General features: G+C 39.2%; 1 protein-coding gene across 2 annotated transcripts in view; it reads right to left on the reverse strand.

Annotated features, from left to right (window-relative positions):
* Window positions 1–22,348, reverse strand: part of dpp10 (dipeptidyl-peptidase 10 (non-functional)) — a 1,734,026-nt gene that overhangs the window by 261,331 nt on the left and 1,450,347 nt on the right. For both annotated transcript variants that reach the window (XM_087989191.1, XM_087989192.1), the window contains exon 6: window positions 4,158–4,210. In XM_087989191.1, the coding sequence (XP_087845317.1) occupies window positions 4,158–4,210 (53 nt within the window). The remainder of the gene's footprint in view (window positions 1–4,157; window positions 4,211–22,348) is intronic.

Genomic DNA, 22,348 nt, shown 5'->3' on the forward strand with positions numbered 1-22,348 from the left:
TGGTTGCTTATCCCCAAGGGGTGGTGCACAGCTAGATTGACAATGATTCCTTTCTCATTACTCAGGACCCTGTCTAAGATGACCTTTCTCGAGTCCTCCACATTTTGAGCAAGTATACCATCCCATATACACACCAAGAATTCCTCCTCTACAATATTTGGTTAATTTCATTTGCCCAATCTATATGCAGATTAAAATCACTCATGATCACCAATATTCCCTGCATCTCTCATTTCCTGTTCAATGCCATTCCCAACATCACCACGGCAGTTTGGGGATCTATATATGACACTCATATATACCTGCCTTCGTATTTCTTAATTCAACCCATACAGACTCCACATTGTCAGAGCTCATATCCTTTCTCAACACTGTGTTAATTGCCTCTTCAAAGAGCAATGCCACTCCACCACCTTTTCCTTTTTGCCTGTCCTTCCTAAATACTGAATACCCTGGGACATTCAGTTCCCATTGCTGGTCACCCTGCAGCCATGCCTCCGCAATCCCGATTATATTGTACCTACTTACATCTATCTGTGTGATTAGTTCAACCACTTTATTTCAAATGCTTTGTGCATTTAGATACAAAGCTTTTAAATTTCCCCCCGACAAAGCCATGCTGACTATCCCAAATGAGTCCTTGCCTTTACAAATGCTTGTTGATCCTGCCTCTCAGTATCCTCTCTACCAATGTACCCACCACAGATGTTAGGCTTACTGGTCTGTAGTTCCCAGGCATTTCCCTGCAGACATTCTTAAATAATGGCACAACAACTTCATGAAAAATTAATACTAGTACTGGGAAGGAGGTAGCTGTTCCAATGGGACAGGGTCCACTTGAACCATTCTGGGACCAGAGTCCTGGTGAATTGCATAACAAGGGCTATAGATAAGGCTTTGTAAATCAACAAATAATAGGAGCATATAAAAATAATAGAACAATAATTATGTGTGACTTTAATCTTGACGTTGATTGGGTTAATCAAATTGGAAAGGGTAGCCATGACAACAAACCCATAGAATGCATTATGGGTAGTTTCCTAGAGCTTTTGCCCACGGGCAAAAGACCTTCATTCCTGATTAAGGGTTTTTGCCTAAAACGTCGATTTTCCTACTCCTCAGATGCTTCCTGACCTGCTGTGCTTTTCCAGCACCACTTTAATCTAGACTCTGATCTCCAGCATCTGCAGTCCTCACTTTTGCCTAGTTTCCTTGAGCAATTTGTTGTGACATCAACCAGGGGCAGGTGTTTTTGATCTGGTAATGGGTAATGAAACAGGTATAAAAATGACCACAGTGTAAAAGATCCCTGAGGATGTAATGATCATAACATGATGTTGAATTCAATATTCAGCTTAAAAGTGAGAAATTTGCCCTGATGGCTTGCATTGTAGGATCCTAAAAGAGATAGCTCAAGAGATAGTAGATGCATTGGCTATAATTTTTCAAAAATTGTTAGGTTTTGAGAAGTTCCAGGGTTATGGAAACTGATAATATTACACCCCTTTTCAAAAACGGAGGGAGGAAAAAAGCAGTTAACGACAGGTCAATTTGTTTAATATGTATTGTTGAAAAAGTATTAGAATCAATTATTAAGGAAGTAATTGCAGCACATTTGGAAAGTCATAATCTAATTAAGCATAGTCAGCATGGCCTCATGAAGGGCAAATTATATCTGTCCAATTTATTGGAGTTTTTTTTAAGGAAACCTAAATTGGAGTGGATAGAGATGAATCAGTAGATGTGTTATATTTGGACTTCCAGAAGACAGTCAACAAGGTAACAAACAAAGGTTAAATCATAAGTTAAGAGCCCAAGATGTTAAATGTAGTATACTACCATGGATAGAGAATTACCTAAAGGAAACAGCAAGTGGGGGTTCTTTTTCAGGTTGTTGATACATAGCCAGTGGGGTTCCATAACAATCAGTGCAGGGACCATAACTATTTACTATGTATATTAATGACTTGGAGGAAGGAAGTGAATGTACTGTAGCCAAAGTTGTGCATGACATAAACATAGATGGAAAGGCATATTGTATGGTGGTTATAAACAGTTTAGAGAGAGATATGGATAGGTTAAGTAAGTGGACAAAAAAATTGGTAACTGGAGTATAATGTAGGAAAATGTGAAGTTGCTCATTTTGTAAGAGAGAACAAAAGAGCAGAGTATTATTTAAATGGAGAAAAACGTCAGAAAGTTGCAATACAAAGGGACTTGGGGGGCACTTGTCCATGAAACACAAAAAGCTCGCACACAGGTGCAGCAGGTAATCAGGAAGGCTAATGGAAAGTTGTTCCCTATTTCAAAGCGTTTAGAGTATAAGAGTACTTTATTACTGCAACTGTATAAGGTGCTGGTGACACCACATCTGGAGTACAGTGAGCAGTATTTAAGGAAAGATATCATTCCTTTGGAGGCAGTTCCAAGAATGTTCACTAGGATGATCCCAGGTGTGGAGGGATAGCCTTATGAGCAAAGGCTAAACAGGTTGGTTGACACTCTACTCATTGGAGTTTAGAAAACTGAAGGTGATCTCATTGAAATATAAAGGAGTCTTAAGGTACTTGACAGGGTAAATGCTGAGAGGACGTCTCCCCTCATGGGGCTGTCTAGCACCAGAGGGCACAGTCTCAGAGTAAAGGAGTGCCAATTTAAGACTGAAATAAGGAGAAATTTCATCTCTCAGTGGGTTAAGAGTCTTTGGAACTCCTTGTCACTGAGAGTTGTGGGAATAGGATCCTTGTGTGTATTGAAGGCTGAGATAGATTTTTGATCAGCTGGGGAATAAATGGCTATGGGACAAAGGTGGGAAAGTGGATGTGAGGAAGATTAGATCAGCCATGATCTTATTGAATGGTACAGCAGGCTTGAGGGGCCCGATGGCCAATTGTTGATTCTATTTTGGCCTTAATCAAAGAATTAAAAACAATAAAGGTTTTCTATAAAGACAATAGAGGAGAATTACTTATTCATAACAATAGACCATAAATTTAAGAATGTCACCACAATAATGAAATGAAAAGTTTGGAGCCTTTTTTTAATGAAAAAAGAATGCCTGGATATGGACTGCCTCATCAGAAACATTACGAGGTGCAGCATCTGGAAATGATTTTAAAAAGGGAAGTCAATATATATTTGAAAAAACAAAATTTATAGGGACAGGAGATATGCATAGATTTGTCAAATACCCTGCAGAGATGTCTGTGATTTATGATTCTCATTACAAAAATACTACAGATTGTCCAGGTGTCTCTCCACTATAAATCTATCCTTTGTCTATGTTTTAGATCGAGAAATTTGGTGAATAATTCACTATCTTCAAGCTAACTCCCATGATTTACTGGTTCTGGATAAGATACGTTGGCATAGAATGGGGTCCACCTTTGTGAAATAAATTTAACAAGCCTTCTCCTGTTAGTTATCTGTCACTGCTATGATTGTGGGAAATGTATGGGAAACAATCTTTCCACTTTAGAATGCATTCCCTTTATGAATGCATATGCATGATTTTAAAGGATTAGCCAATTCAAACTGGCTGTGTTACATCAATAATCTGGACCCAATCAGTTCAGTTATATTCTATGCTATTTATCCCTAATTTTAATAAAGGAAAATGATCTTTGATAGAAACCAACCACCAAAACATTAATGATATTAAGAACATTTTAATATCACTACACAGAAATAATGAATATTCCTTCCTTTGTTATTTTAATAAATCATATTATAACTGAGTGCAACATTATAATCCAGAATTAAAAGTGTAAGCAAGGTGGCCTAATTTTTAAATGCTAAATTATCAAACCTCTTTAGTGGCTTGAGGCAGGAATTGGTGAATATATCATCATTGACACTATTGCTTATGTTGGAAATAATAAAGAAATCTAATAGTTCCTGTTCTTCCTCCCATCAATTCTTGTTTGGAAGAGGATAGTTCAGAGAATAGCAACTGTTTAACAATAAAATATGAGAGGCAAATGATAAGAAAACAAAATGGCATGTGCAAAGTCCTGAAAAGCTTTTAATCTGTATTAACATCACCAAGTGGAATATTCACCAGCATTCAAAAATCTTTAGCATATGATTTATTTCTTACAAATATCAAGAAAATTGAAAACTTTTGAAATAACTTCATAAATAGATATTTTACTGACCTGGTATGTATGTCATAAATAATATATGATGCAGTGTAGGAGTAATGATAGACCTATAAAAGATGAGAAAAATACATTACATTATACAAAGTAATTACTTTTTATGCTTAATCTATATAGAATTCTTCACTAATTAGCATTTGCTTTTCTTTTAAATTCAGCCACAAAATAAAAACAAATGAAATACATTTATTTTTAAAATTTAATTGTAAGCACTTTCATTGTGGAAAAGAGTCATTAGCCATAACTATCTAATATTAATTTTCAATTCTGACATCAGTTATTGTGTGTATATTTTTTGGAATCATAGAAATGTTAAAATAATAATTTTTAAAAATACATTCATGCCATGAGGGCATTTCTGGCTAGGCCAACATTTATTGCCCATCCCTAATTGCTCAGAGGGGTGTTAAGAGTCAATTACATTGCTGTGGGTCTGGAGTCACATGTAAGCTAGACCAGGTAAGGATGGCAGTTTCCTTTCCTGAAGGGCATTAGTATATTAGATATCGATATGAACAAAAGTAATTGAATTGTTAATAACCTAGGTTAGTTCTAAACAGTGGGGAAGTATTCAAACTTGGGCTATTACATGCAAAAGGATCTGCTGGAGCCAAACAAACAATTTATTGTCTAGTATGTGGTGGCACTTCATCTGCTCCATCTGTTCAGTAAATAATCACATCTAGTAATCTGGAGCCCGAATGTCATTTTGATGGTCAACCAGGCAGATCGTATGCTGTTTATGCTTGACACAGCTTTTCAGTGCAGGAGAGCAAAAGTGGCATGTAACAGGTAGGTTTACAATTATTTTCATAGTGCTCAGAGGAATAACCAACTGCTTACCCTTGAGAGTTACATTCCTGCTAGTGAGGATGCTTGGTCACCTGGCTTGAAGCTGGCAAACTACATCAGTACACATTTAGCTCCTGTAGTTTGCTGATTATATGATAATGAGTCCTGATGTTCAAAATGGACCTGGCCTCCTACTGGTTGAGCATGCTTAGCCTATCAGCTGCCTGATTATTAAAATCTCTCCCGTTGAGTCTCATTTCAAGCCAGTTGATCTTGACATATTGCTGATGAATCATTAATTGTATTTAAATCTTACATTTTAGGAAATAACTTCTTCCACTTGATAATGAGGGTCTCCTGAGTAAAATGAGTGAATATATTACAGCCTGCTCTCAGAAAGTGTAATTAAGCTCAAAGAGTTAACTCTAATGGGAATTCTACAATTTCTAGAAGTAATTTTGAGAACACTGTTCCTATAAATATTTCACCTTTCTAAAAGGAGTGAGATAATGCTTACTGCATTTCATGTGGATACAGTAAGCTTATACCAAATAAATATTGCACAAATAGGCTATTAAACCTTGCACAAAATTACCTCATGGAGAACCACCAACTACAATTAATATATCTCAGAAGATTAAGAGTTGCTGAACCAAACATGCTATATCTTTCAAATTAAAGATATGCACATGCATTAGTTTTCATGGAAAAGCCTCTCAGCGGAAAGCACACAAGTATTCTGTAAACATATAAAAGTTTAGGTTTAAAAAGGTTTTTAGAAATGTGCAATTGCAGCCACCCCATCAGATCTGCCATAGACTTACTGAATGGCAGAGGAGGGTCAAGGGGCCAAATGACACAGTCCCACTCTTATTCATATATTTGTGTGCATCTTTGTAGAATAATGCTTTTCTGTTGAGCAATTGTGCACCAGATTTCTGTTGCTACAATACAAATTTGAACATACAGCTTTCTGCTCTTATATTCTTCGGCATCAAATGTTTAATTTGATTTCCCTAAAAGATGCAATGGTCTTTGCTTCTTACTTTCTATGCAAAGAAATTTCTCATAATCTGTCTGACTACTGACAATTTTAGATTGATGATCCCTTGTCATTGTAAAGACTTCTCAAGCAAAAAAGTCTGTTTTTAAATTGTTGTCTGGAATAGGAAAACCACTGTTTTAAAATCCAAGGATTATTGACGGATGACAGCACTTGTGAAAAGCAGTTAACCTGACTATCTTGCTAAATGCTGGTTACACTGTTGCTGGTCCAAGCAGTAATGGAGAACTTACAGACAACCTGGAGCCAAGGGCTGTGAACAACTGGAGATTCAGCCAGCAACAAGTAGCTGATTGGTCAGTGGTCTCATTATCAGTTATCACTGACAAAAGCTCTGATTGTCAACAGCCATGTGACTGGTTCCCTTGGTAGCTGAACAGCTTGGGGTTGTGAGCAACATAGGGAGAAGGCATCAGATCTTCACAGACTCTGGAGCTGTCTCTGTATATATTAAGCCTGAAGAAATACGGTTTATTTTGCCTTGAGCAGTTGCTGTAAGCTGTGGCTTTTAACTAATATGTCAAAAACCTTGTATAAGGGCGAACCAAACACCCTGTGTCCTGGAAACCACAGAAAGCATCCAAAGAAGGAAGACTAGAAAGCAGCATCCTGACGAGAGAAGAATCATTGTAGTTAATCCTGTGAACAGAGACTATAGATCTGCTTTCTCAGTTTTTCTCTGTGCCCATAACACCCTTTTATTCCCTACTGATGTGTCTCTGTATGTGTGTGTAAGGGAGGGGGAGTTCATAAAAGGCTTAGAGTTTTAATTCATAGAGTTATTTGCCAAAGTTCATAACTGTTTACCTATAATTAGAATCCATTTGTTTGTAATAAATAGAAATCTGCTTAAATACAGAATCTGCTTAAATACAGAAACATAGCCATACTTTCTGTCAACATGGGTTTAAAAGACAGGTTACAGAGATATCTGTAAACTTTTCATAACCTTTGACTTTTGAGATTACTCCAGAATAGTGGACTTGATTTTTAGCATGCTACTCCAGTGAGGGATAATATACTTGGTTTCACAAGCAGTGAGGCTGTGATTATACAAAACGTAAATTCTTGAAACATCATAACTTGTGTTTTCTCTTTACAGGTGTTGATAAATCTGCTCAATATCTCTAAATATTTTCAATAGCTTGTGTTATGTTTTATCATAATGTTTTTGTCATAGCACTTTCTTGGTTTAAAAAAAAATCCATTATCAAATTTCCTTTGCTCAAACCAGGCATAGTTACTTTAAGTCTCTCCTTGTAGCTCTATTTTATATTGTGGTGTAGTTCTTCCAGGCTTCATACCTTCTAATGCATTTGTAACACAACCAAACAGGTTGAACATCAACTTACATATCCTTCTGACATATGCCAATGGCAGGTGGAAAGAGTGAGTGAGATTTCTCGTCAGCTTGTGATGGGAAGTAAGTGGAGTTTCTACCATTGCTGTCCTTTGCTCCAAGCTACAAAATGCATCTAAACGCATATGTTACCACAGAAACACAGAGTGCTTGAGGATTGGTCGGTTCAGATAACCAGTGTGGATCAGATTGGTGCCATCAACATGGGTTTCAATTTCCGTTCTGGCTGGGATGGATTTAGGACCTCTCTCCTTACCCTACTGGAGATGGCGATGTCAACAGTGTGAGTTGGACCTACCTCTCAGCAAAGAACTTGAACTGAAGAATACTCTGTGTAGCTATATTAAAGTGCTCAAAGCTAAGCACAATACACCAGTTGTGCTTTAACCACTTCTACACAATCTTATTAACTTATTATATGTCCTGAGAGCCCATCATGAAACCCTAAGTTTCTAATGATTTTGGGCTACCTCAATATGAACTGTCTCAGCATACCTCAACTGTGAAGAAGTATTTATAGTATTTGTATTGAGAGATCTTGTTGTTATAAAGTATATGAGGATGATTTTCTCTCTACAACAATGATTAGAGACAATTCTCATGGTACAACTGTAACACAGGCTGCATCAAGACAGCTCGGAGGGCATGGTAGAATAGCTAACACTCCAGAGAATTGGCAATAATGACTAGCTAATTCATTGACGTTACCTCTCAACTGGAGTTTAAAACCTTCAGGTCAGTACACCAGTATTTTATTTCTATTGTTGCAAATGTCCATGGTACTAATCTCCAAAAGCTTTAACAAGAATTTTAATGATTATCTCAAACAATGTACAATACAAAATACTGCGATCTCACAAGAAAGTTGCAATATTGCACGAAGGACAGTTTTTGTTTTAACCAAGGATAATTTGAATAGAAATAATATCACTGATTAATCAGCAAATTGTATGAAACCTAAATAACAGGTAAATAGCAGAGAGTAATAGGAGCATGACTCAGAGAAAAAGCAATGTATTGATCTTTTCACAGGTGATGTCTGACTAGTTGAGTATCTCGAGCAAGGTTTGTTGCAGGTTATTAGTTGCTGTATTCTTTTTCCACTATCAAATTTAGGGATATGTGACCTTCAATGAGAAAGCAGCATTCTGTAAGTCTAACTCACTCGCTCAGTTCATGTAGTTTTCAATATATAAAATGGCTGTTATAGTTCAAAAAGAGTAACTAGTAGACCTTTCCGCAACTATTTCTTAACTCTGAAATTTAGCTCAGTCAAATCTCAGTGAGTACCAAGAATTTAGGAAAAACATCTTTCCATTTTATATACAACTTGTAATTATAAAGCACCTTTAAAAATAAAAGAAAAAATAGTAAAATGTCACAAGGTGCTTTACAGGAGAGGAATGAAACAAAATTTGACACAGATCAAAATTAGAAGATATTAGGGCAGATGCCTGAAAGATGTGAAAGAAATAGGTTTTAAGGGGCACCACAAAGGATGAAAAGCAAATTGAAAGAAGGAGAGGTGGAAAGAACAATTTTCAAAGCCTTACACCTGAAGGCAGTTAATTGATATTTAACAGGCTTTCTATCCATGCTATGATCCTGATTGAGGAACTCTTGGCTACCAAGAGCTCCTGGCCAATCAAAGGACAATGGATATGGGGAGGTGGTAAGTTATGGGGGTCAAGAAGAGGCAGAGAGTGTGACTATCAGTGGTCAGCCATCAGTCATGCGTTCAGTCTCTTGATCACATACAGTTTAGTGCCGATGGAGATACCTCCTTGCCCCCAGTTGGCCTGCACTGGTTTACTGGTCAGATAAGTTAACACTTTCTCATCCAGCTTGGACATTTAACAATTGCTCCCAGACAGGAATAGGTCCTTAATTCATCAATAAGTGGTCAACATTAGAGATGGAAAGGTGATGGGAGTTCTGGTATGTCACCAATCCACCAGATTAAATTTCTTTTCTGCCATCAGGCCTTTGAGCTCTGCGAGAGGAAGATTCCTCTCTTTGTTTAAGAAAGGACATAAATGGCAGAACTTATGACACGCTCAAGTTTGTGGAGGGTCGAAGGTGAAAAGCTGGCCAACAATCAAGCTTAGATGTTTATAAGGATTTGGGTGAAGGCTTTAGGAGCAGAGAAGCTGAATCAGGATGAATTTGGTTGCCATTATTTTAATAGTGATAGATGGTCTCAGTGAAAGTTTGGATATGTGTTTGGAAATTCATCTCAGTATGATAACAAAGTTGCCAACAGTCTTGTTGAGATTCCTAGTTGACAGACAGAGGGATGAAGGAATGCATCTGATCTTGTACAGGAAACTGAGCAAATGTCATTTTGTTTGATTCCATCCAAGTCTTTGGGAAAAGGTGTGGTAAATAGGATAATGTAGTTAGATCTCTGATGACTGGTATGGACATAATGGACTGAATAGCCTCCTTCTGTACTAGAAACGAGTCTTTAGCAAGCCAACAGAGTTTCCTTCAAAACAAAATATATTCTTAAAATTCTTTAAAGGTTATGATTAAAGCACATAATCCCATTTTGACACAGGGTTAAAGAAAATTAAATCCAATTTAGGAAACCTAATGCTTCCACTGTACCTGATCCAGTACAGTAAACTGAGCAAATTTAATCTTGTTTGACTCTGAATTGAATTGAACAAACATCAGATCAATAAAAGCAAATTCCCAGTTACCTAGGTAAACATGAAAATGAAAAGGAACCTACAAGTTCAGATGAGCTGGAAATAGATTTGTGTTACATCTAGAATTTAAACAACTTTGATTGATGCAACAGCTAATTAAGCAACTCTTGCATTCAATCTTAATTTGGAAGCACAGCAGACTATGTGTGTCTAAGGAAACATACTCTAACTGCTGCTAGAGAGTAAACACAGCAAGTTCATTAAGATAAGAAAACAATTCTAATCTATGGAGTCATATATCACAAGGTTTTAATTAGTGGGCACAACAGCTTAACTAAAACCCTATTACAGCAAACAAATGGAATGAATATAGATCAGGTTGATCCACATCTATTTGCTCCATTATGCTTTAATACACCATGTGCACAGGGAAGAAGCAGCTCTTAATCAGAATGTTGATGCAGTTATCATCGTCTTATGCCTCCCACTACATCAGGTACGCCAACAATATAAGTAGCACCTGCAACATATGTAATAGACTTTGGTATAAGTAAACATAAGTTATGTTAGCTCAAGCATCCATATTATGCAATTTTCTCGACATCATTTATTGTGATCTTACAAAACAACTATACCTTTATTACAATTGTGATTGCATTATAGGGCCACTTACCACTGTGGTTAATTTTAATTTGAAGCACTGGTGTTAACAGCTGCAGATCTAGTTACTCCACATAGATTATTAATAACACCATTAGCTTTGCCTTTTCAGAAAAAGATGATGGTGATGACATTTCAAATATTATACACTGTTGGCTAGGAATTAATGAGCATCCTGATTTTACTGTTTAATTTCAGTTGACCTGAGTGGAGATGAGTAGATCAGATTTATGTAAAATTTTACAGCACAGGAACAGGCCAATCAGTTCAACAGTTTTATCCTCTGCATGAGCATGTGCATGTGAATATGAATTTAGGTTCTCATGTCACGCCAACACTGGGTTCAGATTGAAAAAAAAAACACTTTGATTTAAGATCTGGCCGGTACCATGTCTGTATTTCAGGTGATCAATCCATTAAGCTTCGAAGGATAGATAGAAAATATCTGTGTATTATGTCACATTGATCGTGGTTGAAAAATTAGTTCCTTTGAACTTTCAAGTAAGGGTCCTAATATCTTCTTGAGATTTCCACAGCAAGATTAGTTTAACCTGAAGGCACAGAAAAGGCATATGATACACTGAGGAAAACTAGGTTCAGATGCAACTTAAGATTTTTAACTTACGCTTGATTGCATGTTCATAAGGAAAGTGACTGCTCATTTTGATGAAACATTCAAAGAGTCTGAACCTTTGATACATTACTGCCATTCCGATCACTGCGAATCATCCAGAACTAATAAACACTCCAACAACACCCAGTCACTATGACCTCTGAGCAAATCATCCACTTCACTGGCCCCCACACTTAGATGACAACTAATACTGCCAGCATAACATCCCAATTTTCTGTCACACTTTTTGAGTAAGCTGTGTGTGACTGTACAGTTCACTGGTTTGATTATGAGGAAGATGCACACGTCTTGGCATGTGCAGGAGTAGGCCACTTGGCCCAACAAGCCTGTTCTATGCTTCATCATTATAAAGGTTGATCTCTATCTCAGCACAATAGTCCTGCTATCTATAGTCCTGCTGGTCCATGACCAGCTATCATTAGTAGCCACACACGCAGATGACAAGCAACATGAATTCGACTGTGACAACACTACTATTATAGGACAAGCCAAATAGAGAACAGCCAGGGAATTCCTAGAGGCATGGCACTCATTCACAGATTCAATCAATAAGCACATCGACCTGGACCTAATATACCGACCACTGCAACAGACAGCTGGAACTGACAACCGGAAGCAGCAGATTCAAACCACTATAAATGGCAGAGGAAAGATCACAGAGGCGCTCCACAGGAGGCTCCCAAGCACTGAGGATGTCACCTAGACAGGGGACGAAACGTCTGCAACACAAATTCCCAGCTCGGCGAACAGAACCACAACAACGAGCACCCGAGCTACAAATCTTCTCACAAACTTTGAAGTCCTGCTCTCTTCCAATAACCTTTGACGCTTCAAATGTATAGAAACATATCTATTTCTTAAATATATTGAATTGAATTGAATTTATTGTCACGTGCACCGAGGCACAGTGAAAAGCTTTGTCTTGTGAGTAATACTGGCAGATCACAGAGTTAAGTAGCATAGATAGTAAATAATAGTTAAACAGCGACAAAAACAAAAACATAGGTACAGGCGAATGTTAAGAGTTTTGTGAGTCCATTCAGTATTCTAACAACAGTAGGGTAGAAACTGTTACGAAACTAGCTGGTGCACGTGTTTTGGCTTCTGTACCTTCTCCCCGATGGTAGAGGTTTAGAAAAACATTGACAGGGTGGGATGGCTCTTTGAGAATGTGCAGCTTTTTCTTGAAAGCGGACCTGGTAGATGGATTCTATAGATGGGAGGCTGGCCTTTGTGATTGTCTGAGCCGAGTTCACCACTCTCAGTAACTGTCTCTGATCTAGAATGGTACGGTTGCCATACCTGGTAGTGATACATCCAGACAGAATGGTCTCGATGGTGCAGCTGTAAAAATTGGCAAGGGTATTCACCGAGATGCCAAACTTCCTCAGCTGCCTGAGGAAGAAGAGAAGTTGTTGGGCCTTTGTAACCAGTGCATCCACATGAAGAGTTCAAGAAGGCTTGTTGTGGATGACCCCTCCCAGAGCTTGACACTCTCCACTTGTTCCACCTCTGTGCTGTTAATGTGTGGGGGGGGGCATGAGTAACATTTGGCCGAAAGTCAATAATGAGTTCTTTGGTTTTGCCATAAATCACACAACAGCAGGTTATAGTCCAATAGGTTTAATTGGAAGCACTAGCTTTCAGAGCACTGCTCCTTCATCAGGTGGTTGTGGACACACAACCACCTGAAGGAGCAGCAGTCCAAAAGCTAGTGCTTCCAATTAAAGCTGTTGGACGATAACCTGCTGTTGTGATTTTTAACTTTGTACACCCCAACACTGGCATCTCCAAATCTTGGTTTTGCTGGCATTGAGAGCTAGGTTGTTCAAAGAGTACCATATTTCCAGGTCTGAAGTCTGCTTCGTCGCCATCTGAGATTCAACCGACTATGGTGGTGTCATCAGCGAACTTGTAAATGGCATTAGTCTGGTATTTTGCAATGCAGTCATGGGTATACAGTGAGTACAGTAGTAGGGGGCTGAGTACGCACCCGTGGAGGGGCTCCAGTGATGTGTATTAGTGATGATGAAATATTGTCCCCAGTCTTCACTGATTGTGGCCTGTGGGTCAGGGAACTGAGGATCCAGTTGCAGAGAGTGGGGCTTAGACCGAGATCACTAAGTTTAGTAATCAGTCTTGAGAGGATAATAGTGTTGAAAGATGAACTGTAGTCAATGAGTAGGATTCTTACGTAGTTGTCTTTGGTGTCAAGATGTTCTAGGGAGGAGTGAAGGGCAAGTGATATGGTATCCGACGTGGATCTGTTGGTCTGATAGGCAAATTGGAGTGGGTGAAGAATAGTGGTGAGGCTAGAGTTGATTAATGCCATGACCAGCCTTTCAAAGCACTTCATGACCACTGAAGTTACGGCCACTGGACGGTAGTCATTGAGACATGCTGCATGAGCCTTCTTAGGCACAGGGATGATATTGGCCCTCTTGAAACAGGCAGAGGCAGTGGCCTGCCGCAGGGAGAGGTTGAAGATGTCTGAGAAGATCTCTGCCAGCTGATCTGCACATGCTCTTAGTGCACGGCCTGGTACTCCATCTGGTCCCATTGCTTTCCTTGGATTCACATGAAGAAGTATATTCAGTGACTTGACCTCCACAGTCAAATTAAATTACTTAGTGTGGAAACAGGCCCTTCGGCCCAATAAGTCCACATCGACCCGCCGAAGCATAACCCACCCAAACCCATTCCCCTACATTTACCTGTACATTTTTTTGGACTGTGGGAGGAAACCGGAGCACCTGGAGGAAATCCACGCAGACACGGGGAGAATGTACAAACTCCACACAGTCAGTCGCCTGAGGCGGGAATTGAACCCGGGTCTCTAGCGCTGTGAGGCAGCAGTGCTAACCACTGTACCACTGTGCCGTCTACAAATGTGCTACAGAATTCACTTGGTTCATCACTTTTTGAGTAAAGAAATCTCTCATCACCTCAGTCCTAAATGGCCTTCCCCATATCCTGAGATTTTAATCCTTATTCTACAATCCCCCAGGCAAGGAAATATCATTTCTTTGCAGCCCTATCAGAATTTTATACATTCAATGAGATCACTCTCAGTTTTCTGTCCCATTAATTTCTCCAGAACCTTTTCATTACTAACATTTTTCCATTTACTCCTGACTACACCCTTAGGATCCCTGGTCCTCCCTTGCTGTCCCTTGCACTACTCTAGTCCTACTCAATGTACGGATGATTGAAGTCCCTCATTATAATTACTGTAGAATGTTTTTCCCTCTCTGTAATTTCCTTGCAGATTTGTTCATCTATATAATTGTAACACACTCTTGGGACCTGGATTTGAATCCCATCATGGTAGATAGTGGAATGTAAATTCAATAAAGACTAGAATTTTTTTTACAAAGTCCAATGATGACCTTGAAAGCATTGTTCATTGTTGTAAAAAACCAATCTGGTTCACTAATCTCATTTAGGGCAGGAAATTTACCATATTATACACGTTGGCCTGTGTTACATGCATGTGGTTCTGTATGTTTTATCACTAGTGTATGGTTGGAGCCTTTCTGTTACTGCACGTTCTGGGTTATGATATACTAGTGTAATGTAGGTGTAGAAGTGTTTCTGCACCTCCATAACACGAGACACAAATCTATGTGGGTTCTATCAGTTATTTTCTGTCTTGGGAAGGACTCCTTCTGTCCCTAGTGAAGCCCAGGGTTCTGTCATTCTGCCCTGTTGGTTCAAATGATAAAATCTAACTTTCTTTTGCTGAGCAAGGAGAGCATTTTTCACCTATTCATTGCAGCGAAGCATTTCAAATTGATGGATGTTCCCAGGGTCAGGTGTTACAATCTGGAAAGACCCTGAAGCATGGAAATTCAGAGCAACAATAACCTTCAGAGCAATAGGCTGTGAGGAGTGGGAGCTGGTGTGGCACTGCAATTGCTTCTGTTTCAGGGTTGCAGCGCTGCCACAGCCTGCATGGCAAAATGATACTCCCAGAGACACAGCCCCACAGTTTCTGTGCATCTGCGAATGAGGTCTTTCATATTATGTTCTGCCACCAGCTGCAGGTCTCTGTAGTTTTTCTCAGCCATAAATAAACCTAAATTAAAAAGGTGATCTGAAGTAATGACTTTACACACAATATAAGAAATAGGAGCAGGAAATGGCCATTCAGGCGTTCAAGCTTGCTTGGTCATTCAGTCAGATCATGGCTGATCTTCCACTTCATCACCATTTCCCTGTACTATTTCCATATTTATTGATGTAGAAATTCACCAATCCCAACCTTGAACATATTCAATGACTGAATCTCCAGAGCCTTCTCGGCTAAAGAATTGTACAGATTTATAGGAACATAGCAAACTAGGCCATTCAGCCTAATCGAAGTTGAGTTACTTTGGGCATGTGGCCTGGAGCTATCCTACAATAAAGATGATGCTGGAAGGACCAGGAGACAGAAATGTGTAAATTAGAAGATGATTCAATGGACTGATAACATTATGAAAATAACTGGTTTGAATTTCACAAAGGCACTGAGAATGAGACAAGATCATGTTGCCAAGCAACTCAACCTCCCCGAATTATTGCACTCTAATGCACAACCCATGTATATGGATGCTAAATGTCTTTGGATGTCGACTGTTCAAATCACACAGTGCCACCTCCTTCTCAAAAGTTAATGCCAAGGATTTGTGAAATAATGAATACAATATGATTGGTAAAAGAGTATTTAATCAGACAAAGGATTCTAAATTGCTTACAGTTTAAGACATGGCATCTGATGCACTTCCTGTGCAACTTGGATTTGGCATATTCTTCATAAGATTTTGAGGTCTGGTGTTGACTTTAAGTATGATATATAGGTGGCCATGAATTAAATATCTTCTCTATGGTTTCTCCATAGTTTATTTACCATTTTCTTCGCGTTTGTCCTAATTCTATGCTCTGATGTGACACTCGCTGTTTTCCGGGCCATGTCTTATTCACATCTAGTTCAAAATGGATGAGAAACACAAAGATCTTTGTTCTTCAAGTTTTGTTTTCTTATTTTGTTTCATTATTTCTGCATTGTCTTTGTAGCAATGGTTCCCTGTTGTTTTAATTTTTGTCATCACTATAAGCATTTCTTTTCGTTTTCAACTTGCCATCAGTTCTTAGATTTCACATTTATTTCTGTAGGCGCACTAAACAATGCAATGACAGGATGCACTGCAATTAAATGAAGACACAGTATCTGTGTTAATTAATACAGAGCAATTGCACAGAATGAGTCTACAGTGAGTGGTTTTCTATCCAGATTGTTTATGATATCTACAATATTATGGAGACATGTAATTTATGTTAAAACAGTGCACAGAATATGTATGAAAATCAGTTGAAAACGTAATTGCAGTCAAGTTAGAATAGGGTGTGAATGAAAATGATTTGTAAGGTACTTTTTAGGTCCAGTAGATTTATTGTCATTCAGGTGGACCGATCATAAAATTAGAAAGTGTTTTACCTGCCACAACTTAAATCATTTCAGCGTTAAGTTTCAAGCAGAAAATGGAATTTGAGTATTTATGATTTTCTGGTATATATGGAGTTGTGATACAACTCTCCTGACAAGTATGTTTTAAAGCATGAGTTTGAGTGATTTGAGTGACTTTCAAACTCTAAAGCCGAGCAGCACAAAAGATTTCAGATACATTTGCTACTAAAAGGTAAGAGACCTACAATACTGAAAAGGGAGAAGGCATGGACTATTTTGATACCATCATGGATGATGCACCTAATATTAATTCTTTAACTTCATACACAAAACCCTTGGTTTCAGATCTCATTAAATGTGATGATGCAGGTGCTGTTAAAAAGAAAACAAGTCAAATGAAATATTGCTATTATCCAAAAAAAATTGCTATTGATTTTTTACGAAGTGCCAACCTAAGGATGAACTCAAAATCACTGGTTGTTATCTTCACAGTCTCCCACTGACACAATGATTGAAAGGATGAGAGGTCCCAGTTTTCAATTTGAACACCAGTCCCTGCAGAATTACTTAGAAGTGTTATCACTGCAATAACATTAAAAGTGTGGATTTCAGAAAACTGATTCTGTGAAGTTACAAACAGTGTATTTTGACAATTTCAGACTTTAGACGGTCAAAGGGGAAAATTGCAGAATTGCAGTGGTGCTACAATATGTTGAAGAATGCAGAGGAAAACATTACCAACTTGGGTGAAATTCTCTCGCATGTGCTGGAATGTTTAGCCAACTTAGTGTTGGGGGTAGGGTGTGGGAGGGTAGCAATTTGGCACCCAACATCTTCCTGCTTTCATCCTGAGAAACTTGTGACAGCCTTTCTCATCCTTATGCCAATTTGTTTCTCTTTGACCATAAGAAGAGGGCATTACTGGCTAATTTCCCAGAGTAGAGTTAAGAGTCAACCACATTGCTGTGATTCTGGCATCAAATGGAAACCAGACCAGGTAAGGATGGCAGACATCTTTCTATATCAGATAATCAGTCAGCCAGGTAGGTTTTTACAATGACCATCAGAAGTTACACGGTAATAAACAGACCTTGGAGTGCAGATTCATAGCTCATGGAAAGCAGAGTCTAGGACAGCGAAGAAGGCATTTAGTATGCTTGCCTTTATTGGTCAGTGCATTGAGTATAGAATTTGGGAGATCATCTTGCGGCTATACGGGACATTGGTTAGGCCACTATTGGAATACTGTGTGCAATTCTGGTCTCCCTCCTAATAGGAAGGATGTTATGAAACTTGAAAGAGCTCAGAAAATATTTACAAGGATGTTGCCAGAGTTGGAGGGTTTGAGCTTTTGGGACAAGCTGAATAGACTGAGATTAGTATCCTTGGAACATCAAAGGCTGAGGGGTGACCTTATAGAGATTTAGAAAATCATGAGGGGCATGGATAGAGTAAATAGCCACTGTCATTTCTTCAGGATGGAGGGGGGAGGGGGGGGGGAGGGTCCAAAAGCTGAGGGCATAGGTTTAAAGTGACTGGGGAAAATATAAAAGGGATCCAAGGGGCAATTTTTTTCATGCAGAGGGTGGTGCGTGAATGGAATGAGCTGCCAGAGGAAATGGTGGAGGCTGGTATAATTACAACATTTAAAAGACATCTAGGTGGGTAAATGAACAGGAAGGGTTTGGAGGGATATGAGCCAAATACTGGCAAATGGGATTAGATTTATTTAGGATCTCTGGTCGGCATGGATGAGTTGGACTAAGCTTATCATTACTAACTGTTAATGAATTTAAATTTGACTGTGAGCCATGTGGGGATTTGAATCCAAATCAGCAGAATATTAGCCTGTGATTCTGGATTATTCATCCAATGACTTACCACTATGCCATAGCCTCCTCTTTAAACTGAGGTTTTTAAAGTGTGCAATTACTGCAATTATATGATATACCATGAATGAATAAGTAATAACTAGCTTCAAGGGCTCCTCCTGCCAATGTTGGTATTAATCCAATGTCAGGTGAGGGGCTCGCCAAGTGGTGGTACAGAAGGCATTTGTTACACTTGTCTTCATTGGTTAAAACATTCACTCTAGGATTGAGACATCATTGCAGCTGTAGAGTATATGAGTTACACCCATTTTCAGAATCCTATATGTAATTCTGGTCCAGTATCCCTGTTATAGGAAAGATTTGTTAAACTTGAAAAGAGTTCAGCAAAGATTTACAAGAATGTTGCTGGGATTAGAGGGAGAGATTGAATAGGCTGAGGCTATTCCCCCAGACTGTCAGAAGCTGAGGGGTGACCTTATAAAGTTTTATAAAATTGTGAGGGGGATAGATAGGGTGAATAGCCAAGGTCTTTTTTTCTAGGGGAGGGGAATCCAAAACTAGAAGTCTTAGGTTTAAAGTGAGGGGGGTAAGTTTTAAAAGGATCTGACAGATAACTTTTTCATGCAGAGGGTGGTGTGTGTATGGAATGAGCTGCCAGAGGAGATGGTGGAGGCAAGTACAATTACAACATTTAAAAGGTATTTGGATAGGTATTTGAATAGAAAGCATTTGGAGGGATATGGGTCAAATTTCACCAACTGGGACTGGGTCAGTTTAGGAAACCTGGTCACTGGGGGTGAGCTGGACCGAAGGGTCTGCTCCTGTGTTGTATGACTCTCGCCTCTATGTATCATTGCGTGTGTGCAGCTGGGTGTGGGGTTGGGGTGCCTTGTTCAAAAACACAATGTACCACAGTGGCAGCGTTTGGAAGACAGCTGCCTGGTGACAATTATCTTCTTGTATTTGCTGCCATCTTCCCTCTTCCCTACACCATAAACCCCACTCCATGTTCTCATCTGTTTCACAACTCTAGCTTGGGCTCCAGATCCACTATATTATATCTCAGCAGAGTGCTGTATCAGGAGCAATCAATGCCCCCCTGGTCATAGAATCCCTCCAGGGTGAAAGCAGGCCATCCAGTCCATTGTTATGAAGAGCATCCCATCGAGGTCCACCTACGACACTTCCCCTGTAACCTTGCATTTCTCATGCAATCCACCTAACCTGCACAACTTTAGACCTAGAGAGGAAACCGAGCACCATGGGGGAAACCCATGCAGACAAGGGGAGAATGTGCAAACACCACACAGTAGTGTAGAATCGAACCTGGGACCCTAGAGCTCTGAGGCAGCAATGCAAACCACTGAGCCACCGTGCCGCCCAGAGACACTGCAGTTCAATAGAGCTGCCAGCATTTGGTTGTCCAACTGCTCCTGGGAGGTGTAAATCTGACTCTAGAATTCTTGATTGTGGCTGATGTGCTGCCATTGGTGCCTTAACTACTTGAGTGAAACAAGGTGCAGCAGGTACTGGATTAGTGGTACTGGAAGAGCACAGCAGTTCAGGCAGCATTCAAGGAGCTTCGAAATCAACGTTTCGGGCAAAAGCCTTTCATCAGGAATAAAGGCAGTGAGCCTGAAGCATGGATAGATAAGCTAGAGGAGGGTGGGTTGGGGAGAAAGTAGCATAGAGTACAATGGGTGAGTGGGGGAGGGGATGAAGGTGATAGGTCAGGGAGAAGGTGGAGTGGATAGGTGGAAAAGGAGATAGGCAGGTAGGACAAGTCCGGACAAGTCATGGGGACAGTGCTGAGCTGGAAGTTTGGAACTAGGGTGAGATGGGGGAAGGGGAAATGAGGAAACTGTTGAAGTCCACATTGATGCCCTGGGGTTGAAGTGTTCCAAAGTGGAAGATGAGGCGTTCCGAAACTGTTTTGAAACTGTTGTGTTTACAGTGCTCTTCTGCAAATCTGACCATTAGTTGACATAAATGCCAACATTGATCTTTGGATTGGTAAGGTTTATTCATGGGTGGAAGGACCTAGAGAGATGTTCAACAAACATTAATCCAAGGACACAATTTGGACATATTCTGTGCTACTGAAGGATTGTGATGCAGGCAGATATTGGAAGACTCCCAGTGCCTCAATAATCTATAAGTCAACAGTAAAAAGAGCCTTGCACGCAGATTGCAAAGAATAATTCTTGACACCAGTCTCTAACTTGTTCTATAGCCGTTCATTGGAATTTTGGTGCAAAGAAAATAACTATCCACAACAGCTTCCTGGAATGTCACCAAAACAATGTGTGGCATCATCTGCTGTTGGTGATCAAACTCAAGGCACACATTGACAGGCTGGAAGGTTGCAATTTATAAAGCTGTTGTTCAAAGGATCCTGCAGGCAAATTATAATAGTTTATGAAGCCCAGGATTTAAATGCATTATATGGGATCAATAATAGCTAAAGCTAACAACTAAACTGCATATCTGTGATGTCAAATGGTATCAGCTATCACATGAGCCGTTATTGAAGAAAATTCTCATGCAGTCCAGCTCAATTATTCCTCTTTATGTTGTGTAAATAAGGAAATCAATGCTTATTGGTTTGCCTCATTATGGTGCTAAAATTCATTTGTCTAATACTCTCAAAACTTGCTAGTGATATTTTTACATTGCAGGTAATTTTGCTATCTGTACAAACTCCTGGTGTACTGCTTCCAAGTATCTAGAGGGAATGTGACAAAAGTATTTGATCTATTAATGTACAATGCAAATCCAAAGTAAGATTGGCAATTGGTGTTGATATCTCTTGTTAAAGTCTGGAAGGAATTGGGAGGTAAATAATTTGAGGACAATGATGACAAATCATGCTATGCTTTCCCTAATAATTGGCTGCAGGTCAGGTTTCAGGAAATACAACATTGTGACATGCTCAGAAAAGAATTGCAGCAGTCTTACTACTTCTGAGAGAAGGGCAGTTATGTTGTTTCAAATCTTTAAACACTGTTGGGATGGTGAGGCTAGTTGCAGTCAAACCAAAAACAAAACATAAATAGGCATGATTGAGAACACAGATAGCCATGACTTCCTCGAAACACCTGAGCCCTGCTCAGTTGTCAACTCTGACTGTCTGATTTCTGCTACAAATGTCATGTTGAATAGTTTCATTTGCTTTCTGCCCGTGCCCCTCATGCAAACCACATTGCAACTTCAAACCCTGTTTTCTGACCATGACCATCCAGGAAGGCCCCTGCTGCAGAGAGAGACTACTTAAACTAATTCAACTCAGCCCTGCCATTACCAGGAGACCAACTAGTCATTTACAACTTTAAATCTGAAGCATCAGGAGCACCAAAGGAAAGTTGGAAGAACACTGGATTCAGCCTGAAGCCAGCTGAGTCACCAAATACATATTGCATGTTTCAATTGATTTTTATGAACATTAATTTAGCCAATACATTCTCTCCCACCATGTAATCCATATTGTATGATTTGAGATATATGCAAAAGTTAAAATATATTTTATCACTTGATTTAAATTGTTTTTCTTAAACATAAAACAAATTTGATAAATTCAAGAAAACAAATCTGATTCATTCCTAACATCAAGGCGTGTAAATATTTAATGGCAAGAAAATGAAAACACAGGAGCCATAAGATGATACTTTCACACCTGACCATGCCCTTTTTGTAATGTGTTACTACCTTTCCTTTTGCAATCTTTGCCTATTATAGTACAAAGCT

The sequence above is a fragment of the Chiloscyllium plagiosum genome, unplaced genomic scaffold, assembly GCF_037043375.1.
Source record: "Chiloscyllium plagiosum isolate Xiang-an unplaced genomic scaffold, Cpla_swu_hap1 HiC_scaffold_7, whole genome shotgun sequence".
Taxonomy (NCBI): Eukaryota; Metazoa; Chordata; class Chondrichthyes; order Orectolobiformes; family Hemiscylliidae; genus Chiloscyllium; species Chiloscyllium plagiosum.